Source organism: Penicillium antarcticum (genome assembly GCF_028974205.1).
Source record: "Penicillium antarcticum strain IBT 31339 chromosome Unknown utg000002l_segment0_segment0, whole genome shotgun sequence".
Lineage (NCBI taxonomy): Eukaryota > Fungi > Ascomycota > Eurotiomycetes > Eurotiales > Aspergillaceae > Penicillium > Penicillium antarcticum.
In genome coordinates this window covers 358,718-386,368 of record NW_026695300.1, presented here as the reverse complement: position 1 = coordinate 386,368, position 27,651 = coordinate 358,718, and the positions used below count along the sequence as shown (strand labels likewise).

Sequence of the window (27,651 nt, the reverse complement as noted above, 5' to 3'; positions counted from 1 at the left end):
CTGTGCAAGACATTGGTCCCAGATGTCCCAGTCCAGCCCAGTGTCAGTGTCCAGAAGCGGGTTTTCAGGCACTGGCCAGATCGGGATCCGAGTCATCCCGTAATACGCGGGTCGATCATCTCATAGGCCCCGGGAGACAGAACCCTGTATGCCTCCGTACTCCCGATCCACTGGCACTTGGGCCTGATAGGGCACCTGAATGCACCGGCTGGCCCGGAGGGAACTGAGGCATGTGGAGCTTGATGCTGATGCCTGGGCTGTTGGACTCGGGGCACTTGTTCATGCATCCGGTTCTCCATAGGGGTATAGGCGTTGGACTCTCGTACATACAGTACACACAAGGTATAACTGTACAGCTGTACATGCACATCTTGACCCCTCAAATAGTCGACGTCATGTCCTCGTATAGTGGTGGGTCGACTCAGTTGACTCGAAATGAGATCCGACTGGGTGGACCGGGGAGTGTGTTTTCAAAACCAGACTGCTTTTGGTCCCGTCCCCAGTTTAATGAAGATTGAGGGGGGGAACTGTTACGGGTTTACTCGAGTCGCCACTATCTGCTCTTTTTTGGTACTTTCTATGTCGATCCTTTTAGCCAGTGCTGCAGGGTTGGTCCACACAGTAATTCTACTCGTATGCCTTGTTTTGGGCGTTGAAGTGTACTTTTGGTGAAACCAACGGTTGTCACGTGATTGTGTACTAAAAGTCAGCATCCACCCTCGCCCGTATGGTCTGATTTAGGACTATAAAGTATGGATTATTGCTTAATAGAGTTAATATATATTAGAATAATGTATATACCCGGCTGGTGGTTGAAATAGATTGACGTTGGAAATCTCATTTCAACAATACATCTCCACCCCGTAGGTATCTCTACACAAAAAACAAATAATCCTACGACAGATATCTCCAAGATAAACATGCATCAAGTATACCACATGACAACCAGCAACCCAATCATAGTAGCTTCGTTGATCGTTATTTGCTCATCTTATTCCCTGCAAGTGGGTACCTGTATATGCCAAGATGATGTCTAGATAACGTTGATTAGACTGTGTCCTCAATTATTCATGTGGTCAAAAACTCTGTATACTTTGCATATAATCCATAAGACGTCTTCCGAGTCAGAAGACAGCGTATGAGTATGGGTAAGGCTAACAGCCCCAGACTACTGTATCTTGACGATGGCCGCTCCAGCCTTCCATTATTAGAGCGATCCCATACCCCTGCTTAACTACACTACCTGATTGTCAAAAGCCAAAGCTCTGAATAGACTGCAAAACAGAGGACCTTAAAAGACCGTGCCGAGTACAATGTTGCAGTACTGATCTGCATCCAGCCATGAACGCCAAAGATCAGCGAAATCTGAGCTCCACGGTTCGAGTAATGCCTTTTCAGCCCACAATACATAGACATAAATTAGAAGAATTCCTCGCGAGATGATCAGTATCAATCATAATCAATCATGATGTAAAATCAGTTTAGCAAGGCTACACCGAAATCTCACCGTTACACCCAGAACCAACCATAGTCTTACATTCACCGGATATGTTTTCCCCAGGGTACGAATACAGTATCTCCGCTGACTTTGTAGATAAATCAATGATTAGATGGCCAGAAACAATAGCCCGTGTCATATGTAATCTAAGCAGAGCTTCTTATGCAAGAGCTACTGCTATGGATGTGGGAGACAAGAGTATATACATGCAAGTTTCACAACGGATAACCGGAACGTATTCGTGTAGATTGTCCCATAATTCAGTATGCACATAGCGCCGATCGATCGTTCAAAATTTGGCCGTTCTTCTTAGAACTATAAATTGAACCCTATGAACCAATTTATCTCAAGAACTTATTTGTTGAAACGCACGGCATAAACACCACCCACAAGGACAATCCAAACCTTCTGTAATAAACACCAGGTGTTGCTTACTCCAAGGAACTGCTAACCTGTTACTTTAAAGATATGAATAAACCACCGTCGTCAAGCTGTTGCCGCTTTTTGTCCTTGCTTTGGCAGCGCCTTACTGTTGTTGCTAAGTGCTACGCTGGATCTGGAAGGGGCTACTTCTGCGGTTCTGAACTTGATGGTGCACCTGCTGATGCACGGTGTTACTGCTCAGCCCACGGAAACATAGCAGATTCAGAAGGACTTGCGACAATGGGTGTACTAAACTAGAGGGTGCATATGCTTATTGCAACTAGATGATAGACGGAACTTGACCTAGCTCATCGAAAGCGTGACTGCTATAGAGCATGTCTCAGGATTATGTAACGGATGATTCAAAGAAGGTGAACTTGGACACATCTTGCACGGTATTTTCTTCATTTTGGTCGACCTAGCTGCTTATGCAGCAGTGACATGTTCGCAAGTCCCGAGAGAACCGGCATTTTCTACCGGTGTTGAGTAATCATGATTGTGGCATAGCCAGCCCTAGAACCATTGACGGGGATAGGTAATAGGTGTGAAACCCAGTGAATATAGGACAAATGAGGTTAATTGCGACAATGGCGGCCAAAGACCAAGGAATGATTTTAAATGAGAATAGATCTAGGACATTGAAAATCTGCATTACTTTTGCTTGGATATGAGCCGCTGAAGAATAAGTTTAGGTACAAAGTCATGAAATGCCGTGCAAAGAAACACAGTGCGAAACACGCTACTGATAATGCCGAACTCGCTGAACCGTATCATTTGCGCCGTCCAATGCAACGTGGTCTCCCTCTTCACCTTCACCGTCATAGTACCGTCTGTCTCTGATGTAGTATGGTCTCTCGACGTACTCTCCCACCGGTCTACCTTCCATGAAAACACTGACTTCACGACCAGGTGCAGGTGGACGCACGCTGCCAACTCGCTGGTCAATTTCATGTGGCTCCTCATATCGAGGCTGGGGAGGACGAACACTGGCTGTTCGAATTACTCTCTCTTGGGGCACGCCGCGCTCGTCGAGATAAGCTGGGTGGCGAGGGGGAAGGTACTCTACTTGAACGCTGCCGCTGCGTGAGTAAGGCTCATGGCCTTCCAGGGGAGTTGCGTAGGGTTGTCTCTCATGAGCGTGAGATATGGGACGGGCATAGTCCGGTGCAACTCGCCTGTAGATTGGCTGGGGCGGGGGCATCTCCTGTAAATAGCGGCGTTCAACGTAAGGGTCTTGGACAACCGAGGGCGCGCGAACACTGGTAGTGCGGTGCGGAACTTGGTCATCGTAGACGGCCTTCGACATCTGAGATAAGGGTCGCGGCGGAGGAGCCATTGGTTGGTATCTTGGTGTTGGATGGACCTCGTAATATTGGTTGCCATGCTCATCGTACACAATCCGACGTTGAGGTGCCATCATCCGTGGCGTGGGCGCCTCTTCGTAGTAAGGATCCCGATAGGTTGGTGGTGGCAAGTCATCCACAGGGATGTAACGGTGCTGGGAGTAAGAAGGGGCTTCTTCGTAATACCTGGGCCGCTCCTGAACCGGGCGTTCCACAACATACGATGCTGCCCGCATTGGACGTGGCGGGGCCTCCATGTACTCACGAGGATAGTCTGATTGCCGAGCATACTGTAAACTGGCAACTCGTCGGAGATCTGCATCCTCTCGAATTGGGCGTCTGGTGCTGAGTCGAGAGATGGTGCGCGGAGGCGCGGAGTCTTGTGAAAGCTCGTGATACGGATCAACTTCATACACCGGTTCTCGAATTGGCGGACCACGACTTTCGTACACTGGGGCGTATTGTGAAGACGCCACATCAATGTAGATGGGACGCTCTTGGGGGTGTCGGCTGCGAACAGTGGTAGGATCGTCTGCAAAAGGTGGCGGGGAGACAGGCTCCTCTTTGATGTATGTCTCCACAGGCTCTGCATTTCTTGTCCTGTAAGATACCTGACGGGGTTCTTCACCACCTTCACGGAGTCTGCGCCGCTTGCGAGACATGATGACTGGGGTTGGTGCATTGGCTGGACTGCCACGAGTAGAATCAGGATCAGAGTAGACTTGTTCGGAAGCAGGTTCAACTCGACCATCGCGAAGGTGCTGAACAGGAGGAACTTTGGCCGTAGCAAGAGGCGAGACGCGAGATGGCCGGGGAGCTGCTGGTGATGTGATGTGGTTTTGAACTACCCTCACGTTTGCAGGGGAAGAAGGTTTCTGGGGGCCACGAGATCGGTCGATGTATCTAACATCTGTTCTGAGTTGTCTTCCACCTTCCATCTCACGAGGGTAGTCACGAGCATCTGGCAGGGGCGCTGCTGGAGCAGGCGGGGAGTACTCGGAATCATCTGCGGTCTCAATCTGGAGTGACTCGTGGTACGGGTTGGGATCCTCTGCTTTGTGGTAGCGGGGCTGAGTCTGAGAATACATGGGACGCTGGTCAGCAACATGGTAAGCATCTTGCATTTCCTGATCAGATCCAGGCTGGTTCAGAGCTTCAAGTCGCTGCAACTCATCTGGATAATGGGTTACTGGGCCATGCTGAGCAGGGCCTGCGGGTGGAACAATAGCCACAGGGGAAGACTTTTGTTGTGCTCCAGCTTGCAAAGGCGAATCAGGAGCTCTACTGGAGTAATATGAATTGTTGTCAAAGTCGCTTGCGGGACCATCAGGGCCACTGGCCTCTGACGAATCGCTCAGCGAGACGGGTTTCACCACCTCAAGGGCCTGTTTGAAAACTTCCGAGACGTCAAATTCTGGCTTTGTGTCCTGAACCGCAGTTTTCTGCTTGGTTTCCACCCTCCTCAGTTCCACTTGATCCCGCAGTTGTCTCTCCACTCTCTGTCTTTGTAACTGTAGTTCTGCTCGAACCAAATCATCTGATTTAGTCAAAAAGATCGGATCAATCTCAGATGTAGGTTTTGAAGCTACACGGGCAGACTGTGGTGCCGCAGATAGGGCATTTCCAGCCGGGGTACTCTGCGAGCTGTTGTAAGATTGATTGGTCGTCTCAAATGAAGGTACCTTCTCCACGGTAGTCCTCGACGGTGCTGTTTTGGGCAACTGAGGTCGAACAGAGGCGGTTTGACCGTTGCGCGATCCGGGTTTGCGCACGAGGTGTTGCGGGACCCTGAGCCGAGGATGAGAGCCCGAGAAGATTTCATCGCTGATGGTCAGGATTTTCTCATACTCGCGTAGCTCATTGCCTGGTAGTGGTGCTGACACTGCCATCGGACCTGCTGGAAGGTGAGTTGCTGTCCCATGAGCTGCCATGACTGAAGGGAAGCGCCTGGGGAAAGGGAGACGGTTGAAACCGAGAAATCGGCTGAGAAGCTCTGAGACTAGTCTCAGATAACTCCAACTGCCAACGTGTCAAGGCACGGGAGATATTCACGGCTCAGTTCCTACACAGAAGAGAAGTTCTCAAAGTTGGAAAAACGAGCAGCAAATGAAGAGTTGCAGCGAGTCCACGATGTTTTCCGGCGCTAAGTCCGATTAGGTAAACATCACGGGGCGATAAGGAGGTGGACTCTACTTCGACCTTCACTTCCTTCTTACTCTCTTCCTTACATGTATCGTTCGTTTGTGCCTGGGGTTCTTCGACCGGTGACTGTCCCTAGATTCTCTCCTGCTTTCCTGCCTCTGCGATATCGCAATATTAGATCGATGGCGACCAACGGCGCAAATGGAGTTCGTGACTCACGGCCGATCTTCTTCTTCGATATTGACAACTGTGTAAGTCAATGAGAGCTACTTCTGATGTTTCAAGGTCGCTAACCCATGCGATTTGATTTCGCAGCTCTATTCCAAAGGTTGGATCACTTACTTCGGGTTATTGGAGCTCTGACTGACTGGTATACGCGCTTAGCTTGCAATATCCACGATGAAATGCAAAAGTTGATCAGTAAGACACATAAACCCTTTTTCTGATACCTGCGACTAATTCTTTTCCTCTACTAGATTTATTCTTCATGAAGCATCTTGATCTTACAACGGAAGACGCCCACATGCTGCACCAGAAATATTACAAAGAGTATGGATTAGCCATTGAAGGCCTTACCCGCCACCATAAGATTGATCCGCTTGAATTCAACTACGAAGTTGATGACGCTTTACCTCTTGATGCTATCTTGAAGCCCGATCCCAAGTTGCGCAAACTGCTCGAAGACCTGGACACAACTAAAGTGAAACCGTGGTTGCTCACGAATGCCTATGTAAACCACGCGAAGCGTGTGGTAAAGCTTCTCGGCGTTGAAGACCTGTTCGAAGGTATTACATACTGCGACTATGGACAGCTGCCATTAGTTTGCAAGCCGAGCCAGGACATGTACGCTAAGGCGGAGAAGGAAGCCGGCGCCCCTTCAACAGAAAGCTGCTATTTCGTTGGTATGTCGCCTATGCACATATTTTCCTTCTTGACAGGCCTTAGTTTAACAAGAGACTGCAGATGACTCCCACCTGAACTGTGTCCATTCGACTGCCCGGGGCTGGACTACAGCTCACTTGGTGGAACCCGGGATTCCCATACCATCCAACCCGGCATCGAAGTACGTGATCTCCAATCTCGAAGAGCTACGGGTTCTTTTCCCCCACGTCTTCAAACAGCAAAGCGATACTGCTTAGATTAGAGCACGACTATTGGTCAATTTGGTTAGACTTTGGTTTACGACTATGAATGCCCAAGCAAATGATTACGGATACTGCTTAACCTAGCGTTACATGAATACGAGACTGGTGGATTTATGAATAGAACTACATCTCGATTCAATGATAAAAAGACTATTAACCCTTCGCAGTTCTTTGTAAGTTTCAAGTATAAAGTGGTGCCTCAGGCAGACGTCGATCAGCGGAGCGCGTCAAGTGGACTCCTGACTCCGTGTTCCCTTCTCTTACAACATCAGCAAACACCCCCGGCTTTCGCCCAAGAGCTCACTGTGGCTCTTGAAACAATACACGATGTCCGGGCAAGACATAATAGTAGGCTCGGTGGTCGAGTTGGCTAATGGACGACATGCGACGGTGCGCTTCATCGGTACCACCCATTTTGCGGAAGCAGAATGGATAGGCCTCGAGTTGGACGACGCAACCGGAAAGAATGATGGTGCAGTGCAAGGAGAGCGATATTTTAATTGCGAGCCTGGGTACGGCATGTTTGTTCGACCATCAATCATTGGAAAGGTTGTTCAACGACAACCGCTGCGGGAGAGTAAACAAACCACCAAACCGGCTGTCAACGCCGCCGGCACCAAAGCGCCTCAGGCTGCTGGCTTGCGGAAGCAACCTGGACTGCCTCCCACAGCAGTCAGACGACAAAGTACCAGCGCAAACTCAACTCCTACCCCAGCGCCGAGGGGTGCCGCAGCTCGCCCGTCTCTTAGAGTATGTCACGGACCATGATGGCTTTTTACATCCAGTTGGCTAACAAATTGTACCTTAATTAGTCGCCCACCAAATCTCCGACGAAACAACTAGGCACTGCCCGTCCGTCAATCGGGACTACCACTGCTCCACGTACATCTACCGTGGGATCAACCCGACCCCGAGGAACTACCACAAGCAGAACCTCTATAGGCTCTGCTGCAGCGCTTAATGCTCCAAAAACCGCGCGACCATCAGTATCCGGGCAAGCCACCCGGACATCACGACCAAGCTCGCAAACTGCGACACGCGCAACAGGCCCCGCGGCACCAAAGGCTACCACAGCAAGGCAGATCGGTGCCAACAAGGCATCCGATGAAAGGAGCAGCCGTACAGGTGGGCAATCTGGGAACACAACCGATCTTGAGTCACCAAACACTGAAGGAGAGGCTGCGCCAAGTGGAGGAGCGGCGCCCAAGACTTCTCGACAGTCGATGACTGCCACTCGTCAAACAACCACACGCTCTGGAGCCCTGGCATCTTCGTCTCAACGTCAAGTCTCGAATGCGGCAGTGAACCGAGAAATTGAGGAGCTCCAGCTGAAGCTTAATCAGATGGAGAAGAAACGAGTGGAGGACAGGGAGAAACTCAAGACCCTCGAGCAAATACAGACCGAGCGCGACAAGTTTGAATCGATCATTCAGAAGCTGCAAGCCAAATATCAACCGCAGCAGATGGAGGTCACGGAACTTCGCAAAAAGCTCAAAGACACCGAAGCTCGTTTCGATGAATTGGACCGGATTCAGGCCGAGCATGAATCGCTCATGGAAATGGCTGCTCTTGACCGCGAGATGGCGGAGGAGACAGCTGAGGCCTTCAAGCATGAGTGTGAAGCTATTCGATCAAAGATGGAAGAACTGAATCTGGAGGTGGAGGTTCTTCGAGAGGAGAACGAAGAATTCAGTCAGGTTACAAGCCCGGAAGAGAGATCTAGCCATGGATGGCTCCAGATGGAGAAAACCAATGAACGTCTTCGCGAAGCTCTTATTCGTTTGCGAGATATGACTCAACAGCAGGAATCAGATCTCAAGGCCCAGATCAAAGAGTTGGAAGAGGACCTCGAGGAATTCTCCGCTGTAAAATCTGATTATGAGGCCGCCAAAGAGAAGCTCTTGATACTAGAGACCAATGTGGAGGATCTCAAGCAGCAGCTGGAGACTGCGCTCGGCGCCGAAGAAATGATCGAAGAGCTGGCAGACAAGAACATGCGCTACCAGGAAGAGATCAATGAGCTTAAAGCTGCCATTGAGGACTTGGAATCTCTCAAGGAGATCAGCGACGAGATGGAGTACACCCATATCGAAACCGAGAAACAACTTCAGGAGGAGATCGACTACCGGGAAGGCGTGTTCGGTGACCAATGTCGAAAGATTAACCAACAGGACGAGGTCATTGAAGATCTTGAATACACACTGTCTCGCTTCAGAGAATTGGTGACGAACCTACAGACTGATTTGGAAGACATGCGGGCAAACCAACAGATCTCCGAGGCGGAGGCCACCGATCTCACCACGCGGTCTCGGGCGATGATGGATCTAAACATGAAGCTGCAAGCTTCTGCATCGAAGGCTCAGACCAAATCTATCGACATGGAATTGAGCCGAATGGAGTCGGAGGAAGCTGCACAGCACCTTGCGATGGTCAAGCTCTATCTGCCAGAATATTTCGACGGCGAGAGAAACTCTGTACAGGCTTTACTCCGATTTAAGCGTGTCGGATTCAAGGCCACTGTTATCAGCAGCACGCTTCGCGACCGGGGCTCAGAGAATGCAGCACTCTTGGGGCAGGAAGAAGTTTTCAAGGCTCATGAGGTGCTGGAACATCTGATGTGGATCTCAAATGTGTGTGATCGGTTTGTGAACTTCATCACAACCTGTTCCCCCGAACAATTCGGAAACATCAAGATTGCAATGTTTGAAATGGAGCCAGTCGAGCGCACTTTGAATTTCTGGATCGAGAACGCGAAGAAGAATGAAGTGAATCTTCCAAAGCTCGCCACGGAATTACAGCGATCTATCGCTCTTATTGCGCACTTGGCCGAAACCCTTCTTCCTTCCAGCCTCGAGATCTTTGCCGATGAATTGTGTATGCGTGCCCACTTGTCCCAGTCATACCTTGATCATGCTGGCACTGCAATTGCGCGCCTCAAGCTGATCATCAAGGCCAAAATGGTTACCTCGGAAGAGGGCAGCGAGGAAGAATCGTTTGCTCTTAACAAACTCGACTCCTTTGTTTCTCAGGCTCGCGGGTGCAAGGTTGCAATGAGCAAGATCTGCCGGTCTCTCGACGATCTACAATCCAGGTCCCTGGCCCTTCCGAAGGAGGCTGATGAGCCCTTCAAAAATGCCGAGACCAGCTCCAAGCAACTTTCAGAATTCGCTCGGGCACTCGGTGAGAACATTGCAACCCTTACCAGCGATGAATCTCGTACAAAGGCTTTCAGCTTGGAGGAAATACTGGATTGTTTGTCGCAGGCTTCTGCATCATTTGCCCCATCTTCCGAAACCCCCGAAGAGAGCAACGACCCTGTTTCGTTGCTGCTCAGTAAACTGCGTGAGCTGAGCGGTCAATTCGAGGAGTTGGATCATCTCTCGTCGGACTTGTCTCGCACAACCGAATTCGAGAGAGGCGCCAATCCTTGGATTGCTCGTGCAGAGGAGCTGAAGTCCAACAAAACGATCTCTCCGGATGCTGATGAAGAGATTCGTCGATTGAAGAATGAAATCCACGAGGCATCTGCTGCACTTGGCGTGAAAGACACCACGCTTGAGGAACGAGGCCTAAAGATCGAGCACCTCGAATCCAGGATGCGCGAAGCAAGCAAGAAGGCAGCCCTGGTCAAAGACCTGGAGGCTCAAATCGAGCAAATCCAGGAAGCAGAAAGGGAACTAGAGGAGACCGTCGAAAGGCAGAAGAAAGAGCTTCAGGCCGCCGAAACCGAGCGAGACGAGTATATGACCCGTCTTGAACGCATGAAGCGCATGTCCGGCACAGCTGGTGTGAAGACTACCGGCGATGGCGTCGTAATCGACAGTGAGGCTTCCCTAGCAGCAATGCAAGAAAACGAGTCCCTGCGCGCGGAAGTAGAAAGCCTCCAAGCAGCCGTTCGTTTCCTGCGCGAAGAGAACCGCCGCTCAAACATCCTCGACCCATACTCCGTCCAGCGCTCAACAGAAATGCACTCCTGGCTCGATATGCCCCTCACGCGCGCCAGCCCAACACTGGAACAAGAAAAAATCCAACGCACCGCCCTCGAAAGCAGAGATGTCATGTCACACCTCCTCAAGCTGACGAAGGAGTCGCACGTCCCAGATCTCAAATCCACAATGGGTCGCCCTGCCAGCGGCGACGACAACACTGCCAACCGTACCACATGGCGTCCATCCAAGACTCGTCTCCGATACCAGGTTCTCCAGCAACGCGAGAACTTCGAGCACTGGGCCGAATGGCGTGACGAGATTGTCAACCACGAGCGTGAGCAGGACCGTTTAGCAGCCGCTAAGCAGGAACGTGCACTCCGTGATCGAGTTTCTAGACATGCCCATAAGGGTTCTGTTGAATTTCCTCAGGGCCTGGGTCATGGTATGATGGGTCGAGCATGGCAGATACTAGGGATGCAGAAGCACCGCAAGAATGCATCTATCAGTGCTCCTGCGCCGGACGGTGTGGAGATCGTATCTACCGATTGAAATGAGTATGGGTGTGACTGAGCCTGGTAGCTTTGGTCATGGCTGTTACATACTTTTCTTATAAGTTACCTTTTTGTTTTCTGGTGCCCTATTTTGTCTGGATGCTATATTGTTCTTTTTTGAGATACCCGCATGTAGCTACCGTTGGACTCTGTGTACAATTAACGTTGACTGTCATTTGGTAGGGACTTGATATCTCAGATAGACGTCGAGTTGACTATATCGACAGCCTTATCAATATAATGTATTCGGAAAGCGAGTGGTCCATTCAGGCGAGTGGTCCACCCGCCCATTTTTCTTGCTATTGTTACTCAATGCACTCCTAACCACAACGCGAATTCAATAAATTCGAAGCTACCAGACCTGTCTGGGCATCTATTTCTCCGATATCCAGGCGTTTTACAGAGACTGCATCGCTGCGGGCGCCTCTTATTGGTCAAAATCTGCGTCGGCGATTCGCCGCCAGCATCATTAGATGTAGCTTTATCCGCATACCCTGGCCCCTAACATAGTCTATAACTTGCTGAGCTAGTAGGTTGCCTTTATGGGCTATTAGAGTCTTTGTACGCCGCTTTTTACGCGTAGTTTTCGCATTAGCGGCGAGCAATCCAGTAGTTTGCTGCCTTGCGATAGTGAAGCCGTGTATCGCAAGCTGACAGCCTTTCTCTATCTAGTCTATCGTATCACCTAGAAGACTACGGTCATCGGTAGCGAGCTTCCTAATAGGTTCCGAGGTTATATTAAAATCTCCCTAAGCGGGTAAACACCCGTAGACATTATCCCTTGAAGGACAAGCAAATAAACCAAATAGAATCGACAAGGGGGTATTCCAACCAAACTCAAACATCCAACAAGATCAAAAAGCATGGTTCGAACAAAAGGAGAACGAGAAAGAGACATCAAAAGAGAGACAAGGGGAAATAGACTATCAAAATCAAGCGCCCCGAAAAGATTGCGTGCAACAGTGCTCACAAGTCCTTTTCCACCCCTACGTTTAGGCGATCTGAATAGCTCACCCAAGTCACTTGAAAATAGGCAAAAAAGAGGTGAAAAGTGGCAGACTCCTGACCTCTCTTGTATAATCCCCCCAAAGACTTCAAATCTCTCAAGGGAATTCAAAAAGCCAATCCAATACCAGTCTCCCGGTATCGCGTATCTTCATCCTCATGGTAAGCAGCGAAAGGAAGGTCTTGTCGCTGATTTTCCAATATAGTCGGGTGACAGAGCTCAACTTCGAGACCCTTTTCCGTTGTCGGCAACGGGCCTTGGAAGGATGTGCGAGGTGTTATGGCATTGGAGAAGACACTCGAGATAGAACTGTTGTTTCGAGCTTTTGCGTCACCGCCGGTGATAGTGGTTGTTGCTGACGCAACTGTCGTCCCACTCAAAGTACGGGTTCGTTCCCAGGAAAAGTCTGGCTTATTGGGTGCGAATGTTTGTTTGGGTGAAGGAGTGGCTTCGGTGGATGTTGGGTGCATCCATTGAGTGACGCGGTTTGAAAGAGAGGGATATTCTGGGATTTTGGGTTTGGTTTCTGGGAAGAAAAGGGAGGGTCGACGAAGTGATGAGATTTGAGATGGGGTTGTTCGTGAGCTCGCTGTTGATGGGGAGTCCTTGGACGTTGGAGAATACTTTGATGGTGATGTCTCTACCGATTCTGTGGACACTTCCTTGGAGGCAGTGGGGGTTTGAGGTGGTCTTCCCCAGGCCTGGCTGTTATCTCCTTGACTGGGCCACAATTTGTTCAGCGTCAAGCTGTTGCCTTCAGATATAGATCTGTTGTGGATAGGAGATGACGCCTGGGCCTCTTTGAAAGAGATCTCGACAGGAGTCACCGTGGAGAAATGAGGGATCAGAGCACTAGTGATGCGAACGGGCTGTTCGGCAAGCAATGGCTCTAGGTTTCCAAGTGAGCGACGTTTCTTAGATCCCACAGGCTTGCGAGATACCACAACTGTAGTCTGGCAGCGACGATCACGAACACCAGTCGATACTGTTAGGGCACGGGGAGGCGCCGGCAATGTCTTGCGATAACCATCCTTGACTTGGAAAGACTCGAAAGAAGGTAGGTCCGATAATCGATTACCAGATCGATGTATACGGAGGTCCAAGGGCCGATACTTTGTTGAAGGAGGGGGCTGGAAGGACTGCACTCTGCGGAAGTCTGAAGGCGCGCTGATCTGCAACGGCGTCTTCAATGGCGTCGATTGCCTCTTCATGGACATGCTTGCTCGAGTAGAGGCTCGTGAGGCCAAGTGCCGGCCTTCGTTGATCCACGACGACAACGAGTGCCGATGCTGTTCGGGAATAGTTGGACTGGGGAGGTCATCGTATACAACAAGTTTCATAGGAGGAACTAGATGCGGTTGAGTATGGCATGCTGTCATCTCTCGTTCGACGCCTGAATATGTCAATGAGTACGGCGTACTTCTTGTGCAAGTAGACCGAATTGATGTAGTTTGTAGCACAACTTACCACGCTCTTCAGTCCGATTTCCCTGACTAGCCTCGCGAGGGACCAAACATGAGTAAAGACATTGCACCCAACCAGTGAATAGCGACGTCATGGCGACCAGCGCTTCGTTAATCCATCTCGCCCTCTGGGCGACAAAAACACAAGACACAGACACCAGAACAGAAGACAGACGAAGAGAGACCCCACCTTGGGGGACGGGCCTTCAAGTACGGCCTTGTCAGGATCATGAGCGCCTTACCGAACGCGACCAGGTACACACCATAGCGCCACTAGGGACATGGGTCTAATCCCAGGAAAGAAATATATCCTGGCGCCAACGTTGTTAGCTCCACCGATCATCGCCCGTGGAGTGGAATGTCAAGCTGTCATTCGTTGGTATGCGGTGGAGTTGTCACATTTGCCTATCACTCTATACTTAGGGTGATGAGAGTTGGGCGCTTACGGAAATTGCATGTTCATCTTAATTTTGCTATTCTTGACTTGAAATAGTCTGAAGATGTACATGTCAGCCCTTGAAGCCTTTCATTTCTGAGCGCATCAGTTTGGCGATGTTCTCCAGGCTCCAGTGTGGTAGCCTGGACACTAAACTGATTCACCTCATGGCTTCGCGACTATTTAACCCAATCCTCTTCCAACGTCTACTATGCTCAGCCAAACACTGATCTTCTCTACCAGCTATGAGCTCCTCATGTCAATTCGATAAAGATGCAGGCGAAGCCATGCGGCTGGCTGTGTCACGATTCCGCACCAAAATGGAGGCCTCAAATCGGCAGTTCATCCAAGACCGGTACGATGAGATCGACGGGATGGACGTGACCGACAAAGAAAAGGTGTGCAAGATAGCTATCTATCTACGTGGCCTAACTTATGCTACCTCGTGGGCCGATGTCAAAAGCTACTCCCACAGGCTGATGGATGGTGTTGAGTCACCAACGATAGTGTCGGATGAGTGGCGGCAAATGTTCCTTGAGACCTGGGAAGCTTTCAGCAACGAGAACTTCTATCGAGACAACGAAGAGGAGGACAACAAAGGCTTTCATATCCCAATGCCGCACGACCTCGTTCCTTTCATCAAGTACACCAATGGTGTGGAGGATCCGGATTTTCGTCTGTCGGGCATCCCTTCTTTCGACCCAGTGTGGGGGCTGGGGGACTCGCCCTCGGGGCCTGTTTTTGATATTTCCGAAGCCCGAGAAGAGCTGAGGAAAACGCTGGGTGATTATTTATGCGATGACTGGTTGTCTAACGCTTTGGACAGCCTCGATGAGGACCTGGAGGTGAAGATCGGTTTCCGAACTGGCACTGGCTGCAAACAAGATGCTGGTATCTGGTATGACGCATGGGAGAGCACCTACGCCTACTGTCGCCGGTTCGCGGAAGATGACGACCCTCGTCATAGGGACTGGGCATGGCGGGTGGTCATCTACCCTGCTGAATGGGCTGATGATGGCCCGACTACACCCTACGGCCCAAAAAAGCCAATATTTGATTCCATTGTCGAGTTTCTGGATTGGTATGGTAGTTGGATGGATCATTTGGACATGGACAAGGTTCGCGAGGACATACTGGAGGCCGAGCGTGATGATGGGATGGGACCTACTACATACTAGTTTTGACCTGATTCTACGGCGTTCAAGCAGGTTTGTTATACTGTACAAATCATCAAACATTTCCTATTCAAGTCTTGCAACGAGTATATCAGTTTATGCCTTGTTTTCGCCCTACTTTGGCCTCTCTTTTTCACACATGCTCGAATGCCTCGGCTAATCACCAAGATCATATAAAGGTAGAGTGTAGACGGACTCATGGCCCCAGCTGTAGGTCATGGGAAAGGGAAACTCAATTCGTGAAGATGCATATGTACGTTAAAGATCTATATCAGACCCAAATTAGAGGTATTCCAGAACTCGTAGAATAGTCCGCCGCTTATTTATCCCAGACATTGTCTTGCTCCAGTCCGTCGTAGAACCAGGCCTTAGACCGATCTTCACGGTCGTGGTTAGACTCTGCTGGGTCCGTTTCAGCTTCTTCATCGATTGGCTCTCCAGAGGGCCGTCTGGAAATTAAGACCGGGGTTAGCTCATGTGCTTTTCTTCATCTGTCAGCCAATGGTTGAAACTTACGAATAACGCCGGGTTTCAGGCTCAGCATGCGCTGAACCAAACTCGCGCTGTACCTGAGCTCGGTCTTCCTCCTCAGCCTCTCGATTCTCCACCACTAGGTCCACTAGCTGGCTCTTTCGCGTGTTTGTGCTTGTGGAGCTGGCCTCGCGCTGCAAGGGACCAGGGGTACTTGAGCTAGCGCCCGAACTGGGTCTTGGCTTTGGGCTTCGTCTGCTCTCGCTGTCTGACGCCCGGCCCTTTCTGTGCTTCCGGGCCTTTTTGACATCTCCACCTCGGTTGGAATCTTGATAGCTTCTAGAGGGGGGTGACCGCTGGTCTCTTGGCACCTCGTTGGCAGTAATCACTGGGTACTGCTGTCCGTCAGAATCTCAATCACAACTGGGCTACATGGCGAACTTACATTCCAGTCTCCAAATTCCAGCGCTCGAGCATTAAGGAACAAGTGTTCGTCTTCTTCATCCATCGCTGTTTCGATTTCACTGAACGATCGGAATCTTTCCCTTGAGCTTTGACTGCTCCTGTTTCCACGCTCACTGGATTCTCCAGCAAGCAGAGGCGTGCGACTGTTGATTTCACCCGGCTTAGGGATCCAATACTTCGCCTTCCCTCCTCGTTCATATCTCATACCGTCCATGACTCGCTTCACCCGAGATCCAGACTCCGCGTGCGGGATGATATTATCACCCGAGTCAAAGAGTCGGTATTCATAATTGTCACCGCGGAGGGTCATCTTAGTGTCCTCAATCAGATCCAAAACACCGAATGAGTCGCGCAGCGCGAATTTCACGGGCAGACGTGCAGCTGAAATGGTGGGATCGGCATAGTCGTGCCACGAGAATGCATACCAATGGGCAATGGCAAAGAACGGCATTTCAAAACAGATGAGGCTGTCCTGAATTGCCGCTGCAAGGTTGTCTGGTGTATATCCAGCAACGCTGCCCAGTGCACCCAGCCACTGCAGAATAGACAAGAAGAACCCTTGCCAATACGACGCAAAGATGATGAGCTTGATACACAGGAATTTGGGGATCGGGCGGAATGGCATCAGGTCGTCGTGCAGACAAACCCAGAACATGGCAAGGGAGTATAGACTGATTGTGACGCTGACATTGTACACAATACCAGTCCAAAGATATCCCGAGCCTAGTCCAATATAGCCCTCTTGGTATGTGTCCGTCGCTTTCATCACGATGGAGACAATAGCTAGAATGGGCTTCAACCAAGCATATTGCAAAATACCGCGCTTGACAGCGAGGAAGGTATGGGGATCAGAGACATCGATCTTTGGGAGGAAGTGGTTCAGAGGCCAGGCGTGCGAGATGGGGGGCGGCCATGGGCCATGATGATCAAGGCACGCTCGCCCCCGAGGAAGTTGATAAGGAGTTGGAAGAAGGTATAGATGGTGAATGCCTGCAAGTCACCCATTAACATGAGCTACCTAAAGAGGCTGTTGGAATAGGAACTACCTCATAGATGTCACGAATAGGATCGAGAAATTGGGCTGCCTTGAGCGACACAATACTCGTCCATGATGATGCCGCGTAAATTGGGACCCTAAGATTTATCAGCATTGCGGTGTCCCCCCTGAGCTGTATATCCAAAAAAATACTGACATCAACAATATGCGAACCACATAGCGCTGGAGGAGTGGTTTGCGGTAATTTTTGCTACATATAGTGAGCTTGGAGTCGTGTGACAGGGTAGTGAGAGCTCGTACGTTTGGAACCAGATGGAGCTGCGAGTTGAGATTAAGGGTCAGCTTGGAAGTGTATAACGACCATGATAGCTCTAGTAAGAGCACTGAATAACTCACACAAAGGACAATAGCGAGGAGACCAACGCCGAGACACCAGCGACGATAATGATCGCGCGTGCCAGGCTGGAGCCTGTTCCTCCACCGGCAGCAGTCATGATGTAAAGAGACAAACACGATCTATAGCCGTGTACTGCCAAAGGAATATCTCATCTCATATCGTGGAGGGGCAGAACATGGTGACTTCAGGGAGTTGGAGAAATGTTGGGTCTGGAATGAGGAGGGATGACGATCTTCGCGTGACACCGCCCGACGTATCTTCACTTTGCGACATTCGCAACACAGCCATTTTGGATGGCGATGATTTGATTTGGGCTTATTCGCGCCTGTTGCGCGTCCATGGAGGAGAGAAATGGCCAGTACAAGCTTGACCTCGACCTTTCTGACGCCGGATCCGAGCTTCAATTGGTGTGTCGGACTTGCAGCGGACTTGCAGCATGGGCTAGTATACTGACCGACTTAGGTTCTTCTTGCTTGAACTGATTGTGTCTTGTATTCTGTGAGTTTTGCGTCGTTCATTTGGCTGGACCATACTGATCGTTTAGTGCGTTGTTCTTCCTGCTTTATTTCAACCGGCTCTTCGCGACTCTCCTTTCCTACGCCATTCGAGCTTACACCTGGCACTACTACCGAGCATATGTCGATATCAACGCGCTACAAATCTCTTTACTTGGAGGACGAATATTCTTCAAAGGAATTCGGTACCATGGTGTGAACGAGACGATCTTTATCCATGGAGGATTCATAACATGGCGCTATTGGTCACGCACGGTGGAGCGAAACGATTTGACTGGCATTCATCGCAAGACTGGCCTTCACGACACCACTGGCAATGGAAATGGACACTCCGTGCAGGATGGGCATGAAGATGAGAGCCTTGGAGAGCAAGGTGGCAGGGAAAAGAGAACCGAGCTACCCTGTCGGATAACAATCAAAGCCTACGGACTTGAGTGGTTTGTCTACAATCGGACTCCAGCGTATGAAAGCATTCTTGCTGGATTCGGTTACTCGCCCAAAAATGTTGATCTGGACATCCATTCAAACCCTCCAGGATCTCGCGCGACGGCGGAACACCAAGGCATTGGAAATGAGTTTGACTTCCAACAGACGCCTGGTCACCAAACCACCCTGAAAACGATGTCGGAGCGAAGCATGAGTGAGAGAGGAGGAATCTCCTCTCAAATGACTGCTATCCGCGAGTCAGAACTATCGGAGCCAGTGTCCAAAATGCTTCAACTCCTACCAGTTAAATTGGATTGCAAAAAAGGTGCCATCGTACTTGGCAACGAGCATACCCGGTCTGTTTTGACCACGACTTTCGACACTGCAACGGGTACGATCGATGCTTGTAATTCCGGCCCGCTTGATCTATATCGGCAACTGTTTTCATTTAAGCTTAATCACCCCGTGGTTCAGATGCGGCCGAACCCTGATTTCAAACAAAATCAGCCTGCAACTGCAAGAGCTATATGTGCTGTGCATGAAGATCAGTCCAAATCGAAGAAGAAACGACAGAACATTTTCAACTACCAATTCCAAAGGCGGAAGGTGTGGCATAGCATACGTGACCTTGTTCCTTATTTCCAAACTTCTGTCGAATCGTTCCATGACAACAGCAGACATGCTGACAGCATGCCAAGAAGCCAGGCGGAGTTTCCTGATGTTCGTTGGACTGGTCTTTCGCGGTATTTGGACGAAACCGATGAAGATGATCATGAGAAATGGAGCTCAGTGGAATATGCCCGATTTTCGACCATTCTGGACAGCCCTAGTCTGACTATAACGTACTTTTGGGATATTCCAGGCCGAGTCAGCTCTCCACGCCCAATGTCCGGTGAAAATGGACAACCATACCCAGTCGATAGAAATATCAACTCTGCCCTGCCTCCCGAATGGGGAATTGATCTCAAGCTTGATGGAGGCACTCTGAACTACGGCCCATGGGCTGATAGGGAGCGGATTGGGCTGCAAAATGTCTTCTTCCCGAACTTTTACCGCAGCGCCGAACCGGCAGAGCAGTTGGCACCTGGTGTTCTGCGGCAAAGCACGGGTTTCATATTGCGAATTGAGATCAACGAAGAGTTCACATTACGAATCCCTACTCGGGAGCCATCTAAGGACTGGCAGTGGAAGGGTCGTGCCGATGCCATTGGAGGCGCATCGAGGATCAAGAAGCCAAATGATAGAAAGAAACCGCGAACAAAGGACGGTGAAATGGGCCATATTGGATCTGAAATTCGTCCGTTTGGATGGCTTTCTCTCTCCGTTGCTCCTGATTCTACTATCAAATACACCATGGATATGGTCGCCTCAAGCTTAGGATTCCGGAACGAACTATCTCTCGATTTGCGGGAGTCGAAACTTTCATCCAGCATTAACCATGGCTTGCTTTGGCAGTGTCCCCGACAACTGGTCACCTGTGATCTATCTAACCCACTTTCTTGGAACAACCTCCGCTCTTGGAAGTTCACCGTAGAGAGCCAAGATCTAGAGCTGTTCCTTCTCCGTGACCACATTTTCCTTCTTACGGATCTTGTGAGCGATTGGGCCTCGGGTCCGCCCTCGGATTACTATGCATTTGTTCCTTTCATCTACAACCTGGATTTAAATTTCACCAACTTCCAGCTCTACATCAATGTGAATGATCGAAATATCATCAGCAATCCTTCAGACCTGGAAGATAATCGATTCATCGTGATCAAGGGAAATCGCTTGACATCCGATGTCATGATACCATTGAACAAATATCAACCCGACCAAACTGCCATTGAGTTCAGGGTCAGCCTCGAAGATGGTGGTGTGGACTACGTGACTCCCTTGTGGGATACCCTGCACGAGTTCCTACCCCAAAAATCCATGGCAACTCTTCAAAACCTGTTCATTGACGGCTCCTACAATTATTTCTCAGAGACATCACCCGAATTGACCGACACCTTGGTGCTCAACATCGATGGAAAGTCACCTCGGCTATATCTTTTTGGGTTCTTGATCAAGAGCTTCATGACAATTAGAGAGAATTACTTTGGCGAGGAAATGCATTTCAAGACCTTGGAAGAATACCAAGAGCTGATCTACGCCGATGAAACCCCATCGAATCCTACGGGCATCAATCCTAACCGAAAGTCAAATGATATGGACATCCTCGTTCGTGTCACTGTCGACAGCCCATGTGCTTTGCTTCCTGTGAACATCTATAATCCATCAAAATGCACTGCACTAAACGCAGCGTCCCTCGAGGTCGATTTGCGATTCACAAATTACTACATGGATCTGCAATTTTCTATCAGCCCGCTGAAACTTGATTTGCATTCCATAAGTTCTGATGGGTCTTCGAATATTTCTGGTACTCAATTATTTATCGATGGCGTCTCGGTCTATGGCCATCGTTTGTTTGGTTTACCACCCCTTGAGCCAACTTACGTCTGTAATTGGGACTTCGAAGTTGGCAAAATCATTGGAGAGTGCTCCACGGAATTCCTGGCTTGTTTGGGATCGTCATTGAAGAGCTTCGATTTCTCTTTTGACAACGAGGAGAACGCCTTGCCAACACTATTCCCTGAAATTCTCTATGATGTGACCTTCTTGCGAGCCAAGATTGACGCAATTCACATTTCCGTGCTACTGGACCAAGTAGCTGTCATTTTGAGCACACAGCCACTGAATGTGAATTTCAATGATTGGGCCAACACCAAGTTTTCGAAACGTATGAATCTCCTCGTTCCGGATATCTCAATTGCCGCCATCGATCGCCGCCATCTTTCTCAATCCAATTTATCAGCGGGAACAACAGTGGCTCCCATAGGTCTTATTCAAACGACAGTTGGAGTGAAGATGGCATTGCGGAAATCTGATATTGCGGAAAGCCGGCGGCTTCAGCAAGAGCACATCAAGAGTCACGACGAACGAACTCACAGAGCGCAATGGCTACTTTCTGATTGGGAAGAAACTGGACCAGCCTCAACAATTCCTGACGATGACGTGTTCCCTCCAACCATGGCCATACCGTCCATGCCGGAGCCTATTCATAACAGGCCTCGCTCACTCAATGCACCGTCATATCGGGCAGCTTCTGCGGCCCGTCCCAATGGAAGTGCCAGGAGCTTCCTTGTTGAGTCAGAAGTATCAAGCCTCAATAGTGTCAGAATACACACCACAAATAGCCTGGGAGCCGCTTCCGACCCGGGCTCTAAACCACGGCCTTTTCCCCCTTCACGGGAAGCGAGCTGGGCCTCACATGCTAGCCGATCGAGAGATGGAACGCTGCCTGGTTCTCGGGGCACTGCAGTTTCCTCATCTACAGCAAGAGATGCGAACCCGTGGATCATGCCACAATTCCCATACCACAAAATTCGACTGGATACAGCGGAGCTTCCACTGCCTTTCGTCGATGATGATAATACCTCGATGAGTGATGATTCTGCTACAAATCCAAAGTCCGTGTTCCTCACTTTTGATGACGATAAAACAACGTACACCAACCTCGCGTGCGACCTCCCAGTTGGTATTCGAGGCTATTGCACACCGAAATTCCTTACGAGTCTGGCTTCCTTGTTGGATGGGTTGGAACCAAAGCATCCTGTTAGAATCATTGACTCGCTTCAGAAAGGTGTGATATCTGATATTGTTGGTTATGACAAAGCTATGAGCCAACCGAAGAACTCCACCGCCGTTTCCCTACGAGTTCCAGCCATACAACTGCGTCTTGTGGATCTGTCAGAATCCCCCAACAACAAAAGAATCGAGTTCCGAGATGAGTACAGCATTGAGCTTCGTCATTTGCAGACTGAGTTCAGGAAAAAGGTGCGACGCCAAAAGGGAGATCTGCTTGAAGGCGTCAAGCAAGATGTCACTGTCCATGCAGCGGCAGATCACCTCTCGATTGCCGTGGAGGGTAGCCGGGCAGATGCTTTCTACGAGAAAGCCGAATTTAGTTCCTGTTTGGAAGACTTGAATTTTTGGTTGGTGACTACGCCCGATGTCCGCTCTAATCTCCAGATGCGAACATTTAATACAGTCACATCAGCGAAGTCCGTGGAGCGCTTAGCCTTCCTCGTTCGTCGAGCCACAACGATGTTTGATTCTGTTGCCTCGTCTTTCCAGCAAGTTTCAACATCTAGCGAAATGCGTCTGCAGTACCTCATCTATTCTTTGACTCAATCGGCTGTCGACATACCGGACCCGATCTTTCTTGCTCGAATCTCCTACGTTCTCAGAGTTGCTTCGACGCATTTGCGACAACATGACTCCTGGAAAATTATTTCTCGTATCCGCAACGTCTACAAAAGTTTGCCCACCCATCACAAGCGTGCATTGGAGCAGAAGTTCTCGAGCGGCAATGTCTCCTTACCAGAAAATGCCAAGTCAACAGTTTTATCTGGCTTCGATCACTGGCGAGCTTGGGATCTGGCCCACGTTGCGAAAAGCTATGTCATGCGTCGAGTCTGGCCGCACTATGAATCTCAACGAGCGACTGCGCAGCCTTTAATGTTCCTTTCATCCACAATCAAGACCTTCCGATTTTCGATGGACCCTGGTCCTAGAGAAAGCGATTTCATCGTGGAGAACTTGTCGACCCTCGCGTCTCTTGTTCCGGACAAGGTTGTTAGTGATGGCAATGAGGAGAAACACAAGAAAATTATCACTTTGCAGTCGTACTGCGGCTCTGCGGCTCTGCGGCTGCGATGGGAGATATTGGACCTTGTTGAGGGCGTGATCAAGGCGATGTCAAATATTACACTCGAGTCTGCACATCCTCATAAACCCAGCATCGAGGCCCCAGAGGAGAAACCGACTGAACTCCAACTTATTTTCGGAACGGATTTCGGATCCATCACACTTGATGGCATCAATGTGAAGCTCGCTTTGATATCCAAAGGACTACGAGGCTCGATCGTGCATCGGTCTGTTGGTGCAGCCCAAACAAAGCAAGAAGATCTCACTCTGCTGTTCAATGCCGAGGCATGTTCTTCCGAGCTCCAAAGTCAATCCACCACTTTGATGTTGTCTGGAATTGCCGATCCATACATGTACTTCTCTCTCACCTCGGAAGAAAACGAAACCGAGTGTAAACGAGATTGGAAGGTTGCTGCCTCTTGTAGGAAGCTTCGATATGACATGAAAGAAGACCCAGTCAGTCTAGCGCATACAGCTGACAGACTTATCGCCGACGAGGTCAGGTTCATCCGGCAACTCGTAAATAGCGTCAAGCTCCCTAAGTCCGAGTCGCAAACCGACGACAATTTGGTGCCAAACAAGCCAATGCGTGACACATTCCATGTGGCAATGTTCTTGGAAGATTATCGATTAAACTTTAGTTTATTGCCATCCCTGGCCTATCTTGTTTCAGGTGACGTTGCTCGCATGTCGCTGATGCCCACGGAAGCTTCCAAGATTGAGGTCGACTTTGACGTGAAGAAGAACACCCATAAGTTCATGTCAGGTGAAGGGGACAAATTCCATGCCTTGTCGGTCATGGAAATCCCCCCGGTCAACGGTCGAGTGCTTGCTAATCTCTTGTCGGACCGTAAGGAAGTGGAGGTTGATGTCACGATTGAACTCATTCGATTGGAAGCTAGCGCTGTACGCAGCCTCCTGGCAGTCTTAACTGGATCCGATGTTTCTCACTTGATATCGGATCTCAAGCAAAACGTGAATGTTCTTCAATCACACTTGGAAGATGTACTTGCCTTACGGAGGTCATCGCTGGAACCCAAGCCCATATCAGTATCCGATGGCCAGGAGGTTCTTTACAAGTGCCGGCTCACGATGGCTGGATTCGAGATCCATGCCTCTGCACCTGGTCTGAATAGCAAGGACTACTCTGCAGAAATGATATTCAGTCTTGGTATGATGCGGATGCGACTTGAAAACGGCCTGGACAGAGGCTACGCCATGGAGTATCTCGAGTTCAACATCGACGCCTCGCAAATCAACTTCGAACTCCGACGACAAGAAACTTCAAGGAGCCTCCCATACGGTGGCTTCTCTGCTGGCGTGAAGCTGCAGGGAACGTCCGCTGTCCGTGAAAACGGTGAAGTCACAAGGTCATATCACTTCACTAGTGATCGATTCGATATCGAACTATATGCTGAGACGGCAGCTCTCGTTGTTGACATTGCTGTCTATACCCAAGAACGCATCAAGACGCTAGACCTTTCGCATGAAGTCAAGCGTCTTAGGAAACTGGGACATCGTAATCACGACACCAAAGATGGGAGTATTGCTGCCCCCGAGATTCAACTCAACGACGATTCGACCCCAGAGAACTTCCTCAATGCTCTTTACTCCCTCCAATTCCAGCATATTCAAATCGCTTGGAATATGGCCGCGATACACAACAAATTCGGCCGAAACCCAGAGGACTTGGTCTTCTCGATCCAGAAGGTTGAATTGTCGAACAAGAAGAAGAATGCAGCCAAACTTAGGATTGAAAACATGCAACTTCAGATGGTCCCGTATGAAGCAGACAGAAGAAAGCGGTCGCTCAACTCCGCGCTTATGCCCGAGCTGGTATTCAACGTGGCGTATTCATCAAAAGGAAAAGAGTTGTGGCTTGCTTTCCAGGCAGCTGGAAAATCCCTCGATATTCGTGCGACGTCGGAGTTCATCATTCCCGCCAGCATGTTGCGAGACTCAATTGCGACAGCGAGCGAGGCCCTTCGAGACGGAAAGACTGTATGGGCAACCAGAGCAGCGTCCCCTGATAACACTGATACCAACAAAGACCGTAACCTCTTCGGCAAGAGACGATTGCGGTCTCTTCTCATCGATGTTGACTTTGCCGGTGCTACTGTTACACTTCAAGGCAAGCTTGGCCATGATCACCAAACATTGCTCGCGGCCACATGGAAGGGCAGCCGGCTCTCGGACGCGAAATATGGTCAATATGTTCAGGGTGACACTGCAACTACTGCAACGCTTCAGGCACCTGGAGTGGCTCTGAAGGTTCAGTTTGAGGATAACGGCATCGATGATCCAGTCCTCAATGCTGAGTTGAAAGTTGACCCATCTACAAACACATTGTATCCCACTCTTGTTCCTCTGGTTAAGCAAATGACAGCCACGGTGAAGGAGATTATGGGAGACCAGCAAAGTCAACAGAGCCAGCCGCGTAGGCTGTCTACAGCCGCGAAATTGCAGCCACAGAAGTTGATGCAAGAGGCACCATTCGGTGCTGAGGACCCGACCAGTATTCTTGGTCGGTGCAGGGTGAATCTGGGATTGCTTTTCTGCAAGCAGGAATTCAGTTTGAGTTGTCAACCCATTGCAAGGGTAGCAGCTACTGCACGATTTGAGAGCGTTTACGTGACCGTCAACACGGTCCTATCAGAAGAGCAGGGTCGATTCCTCGCCCTGTCATTGGCATTCAATAGCTTGTCCGCCTCTGTGAAACATGTTTACTCAAACGAATCAACGGCGAGCTTCGAAGTCAAGTCATTGGTGTTATCGTTGATGAACAGCAAACATCTTGGCCGGACGAGCGGAATGTCAGCTATCTTGCGAGTCAGCCCGATGAAGGTTGCTGTCAACGCCAAACAGGTCCAAGATTCTCTTCTCTTCCAAGAGATCTGGCTTCCGTCCAATGATGACCCAGCCTCAAATCCAACTCCCCAGCCAGATACTCCTGAAGCGCAGCCTTACATCGTGCAGCGATACCAGCAGGTTGCTTCAGCATCTGCATTCCCTTGGAACACCACCATCGCCATTGAAAAGGTCGAAATTCAACTGGATCTTGGGTCGACTTTGGGCAAGGCACAATTCGGCATTAAGGATCTGTGGGTGTCTACTAGCAAGACATCCGACAATGAACAGAACATGTGTGTCAATTTCGGGTCTGTTGCAATCGAGAGCAAGGGCCGCATGAGTGGCATTGTTGAGCTCGGAAACCTGAAGGTGCATACCTCAATCGAGTGGCCGGAAGACTCTCGACAACTTGGACAAACACCACTGATCCAAGCCTCACTTGCATTCCATCACCTTCAAGCCAAGGTCTCATTCGACTACCAACCCTTCCTAGTCGCCCACATTGCCAGGTTCAACTTCTTGATGTACAACGTCCGAGACACATCCGGTGAGCAGAGCCAACGCCTTTTCAGTATTCTGGAAGGAGACAAAGTCCAATTGTTCTGCACATCTCTCACAGCATCACAAACTTTGGCCCTCTTCCAAGCCTGGCAGCGCCTGATCCAAGACGTGCAAGCAGCCTACAAAGCATCCCTCCGCGATGTAGAACGTTACCTCCGCCGCAAGTCATCCATCCTAACCGAACGTCCCGAAGTCGGCGCCAAAGATCCCGCAAAGCAACCAGACGACCAGCCAGAGAATGCACCAATCTCCCTACACACAGGTGTAGTGGTCAACATCCGGCACGTCAACGTCGGCGCCTTCCCGAGCACCTTCTTCGACAACCAAATCTTCAAGGTAGAAGCCTACGATGCTGAAGCCCGATTTGCCGTTTCCCTGGAAGCGGGCAAAATCCACAGTGCCCTAGGTCTGACACTCGGCCAACTTCGCGTCGCCTTATCCGGCATTACAAGACCAACATCCGCCCAGCTAGACGAACTTTCCGTCGACGAAATCGCTGAACGAGCGGCCGCCTCCCGAGGCGGAACAATCCTCAAAGTCCCCCGTCTTGTCGCCGGTATGGAAACCTGGCAAGCACCGGGAACCCATGAAATCGAATACATCTTCCGCAGTACATTCGAAGGCAAAGTCGACGTCGGCTGGAATTATTCTCGTATCAGTTTTATCCGTGATATGTGGGAGACGCATTCGCGCGCACTTGCTTCAAGACTCGGCAAGCCGTTGCCTCCTTCTGCTGTGCGCATTACTGGTGGACCTGGTAGTGGCAGTGCTGAGGGTGGTGGCGCTAGCTCTGAGCAACAGGAGAAGATTACTGCTGTTGTTAATGTGCCGCAGTCTAAATATACCTACACTGCGCTTGAGCCGCCTGTTATTGAGACGCCGCAGTTGAGGGATATGGGTGAGGCTACGCCGCCTTTAGAGTGGATTGGGTTGCAGAGGGATAAGTTGCCTAATGTTACGCACCAGATTATCATTGTTACATTGTTGGAGATTGCGAAGGAGGTTGAGGATGCTTACGGGAAGATTCTGGGGGCTTGATTGCTTTTTGATCCGGTTTATGTGACTTTTTGGTCCTTCGGCCTTGTTTCCTTATCTTGTATTTTTATTTCTTATTGGTTGCATTTCCT

General features: G+C 49.9%; 6 protein-coding genes across 6 annotated transcripts; 3 read left to right on the top strand and 3 right to left on the bottom strand.

Moving 5' to 3' along the window:
• Positions 1–2,660: 2,660 nt before the first annotated feature.
• Positions 2,661–5,195, bottom strand: N7508_001140 (uncharacterized protein; the record flags this gene model as incomplete). Its single annotated transcript, XM_058459206.1, has 1 exon — positions 2,661–5,195. The coding sequence occupies one exon, from the start codon at positions 5,193–5,195 to the stop codon at positions 2,661–2,663; it is 2,535 nt and encodes an 844-aa protein (XP_058322738.1).
• Positions 5,196–5,492: 297 nt separating this feature from the next.
• N7508_001139 (uncharacterized protein) lies at positions 5,493–11,029 on the top strand (the record flags this gene model as incomplete). Its single annotated transcript, XM_058459205.1, has 6 exons — positions 5,493–5,661; positions 5,722–5,826; positions 5,883–6,308; positions 6,370–6,500; positions 6,918–7,301; positions 7,364–11,029. The coding sequence occupies 6 exons, from the start codon at positions 5,493–5,495 to the stop codon at positions 11,027–11,029; spliced, it is 4,881 nt and encodes a 1,626-aa protein (XP_058322737.1).
• A 1,115-nt stretch (positions 11,030–12,144) lies between these two features.
• N7508_001138 (uncharacterized protein) lies at positions 12,145–13,595 on the bottom strand (the record flags this gene model as incomplete). Its single annotated transcript, XM_058459204.1, has 2 exons — positions 12,145–13,430; positions 13,505–13,595. 2 exons carry the CDS (start codon positions 13,593–13,595, stop codon positions 12,145–12,147), a joined length of 1,377 nt encoding a protein of 458 aa, XP_058322736.1.
• A 586-nt stretch (positions 13,596–14,181) lies between these two features.
• N7508_001137 (uncharacterized protein) lies at positions 14,182–15,417 on the top strand (the record flags this gene model as incomplete). The annotated part of the gene is made up of 2 exons (XM_058459203.1): positions 14,182–15,054; positions 15,409–15,417. 2 exons carry the CDS (start codon positions 14,182–14,184, stop codon positions 15,415–15,417), a joined length of 882 nt encoding a protein of 293 aa, XP_058322735.1.
• A 13-nt stretch (positions 15,418–15,430) lies between these two features.
• Positions 15,431–17,538, bottom strand: N7508_001136 (OSTA/TMEM184 family protein; the record flags this gene model as incomplete). The annotated part of the gene is made up of 7 exons (XM_058459202.1): positions 15,431–15,560; positions 15,628–15,977; positions 16,028–17,037; positions 17,066–17,181; positions 17,241–17,294; positions 17,345–17,362; positions 17,441–17,538. The coding sequence occupies 7 exons, from the start codon at positions 17,536–17,538 to the stop codon at positions 15,431–15,433; spliced, it is 1,776 nt and encodes a 591-aa protein (XP_058322734.1).
• Positions 17,539–17,792: 254 nt separating this feature from the next.
• Positions 17,793–27,562, top strand: N7508_001135 (uncharacterized protein; the record flags this gene model as incomplete). Its single annotated transcript, XM_058459201.1, has 3 exons — positions 17,793–17,848; positions 17,904–17,939; positions 17,986–27,562. 3 exons carry the CDS (start codon positions 17,793–17,795, stop codon positions 27,560–27,562), a joined length of 9,669 nt encoding a protein of 3,222 aa, XP_058322733.1.
• Between the last annotated feature and the right edge of the window lie 89 nt (positions 27,563–27,651).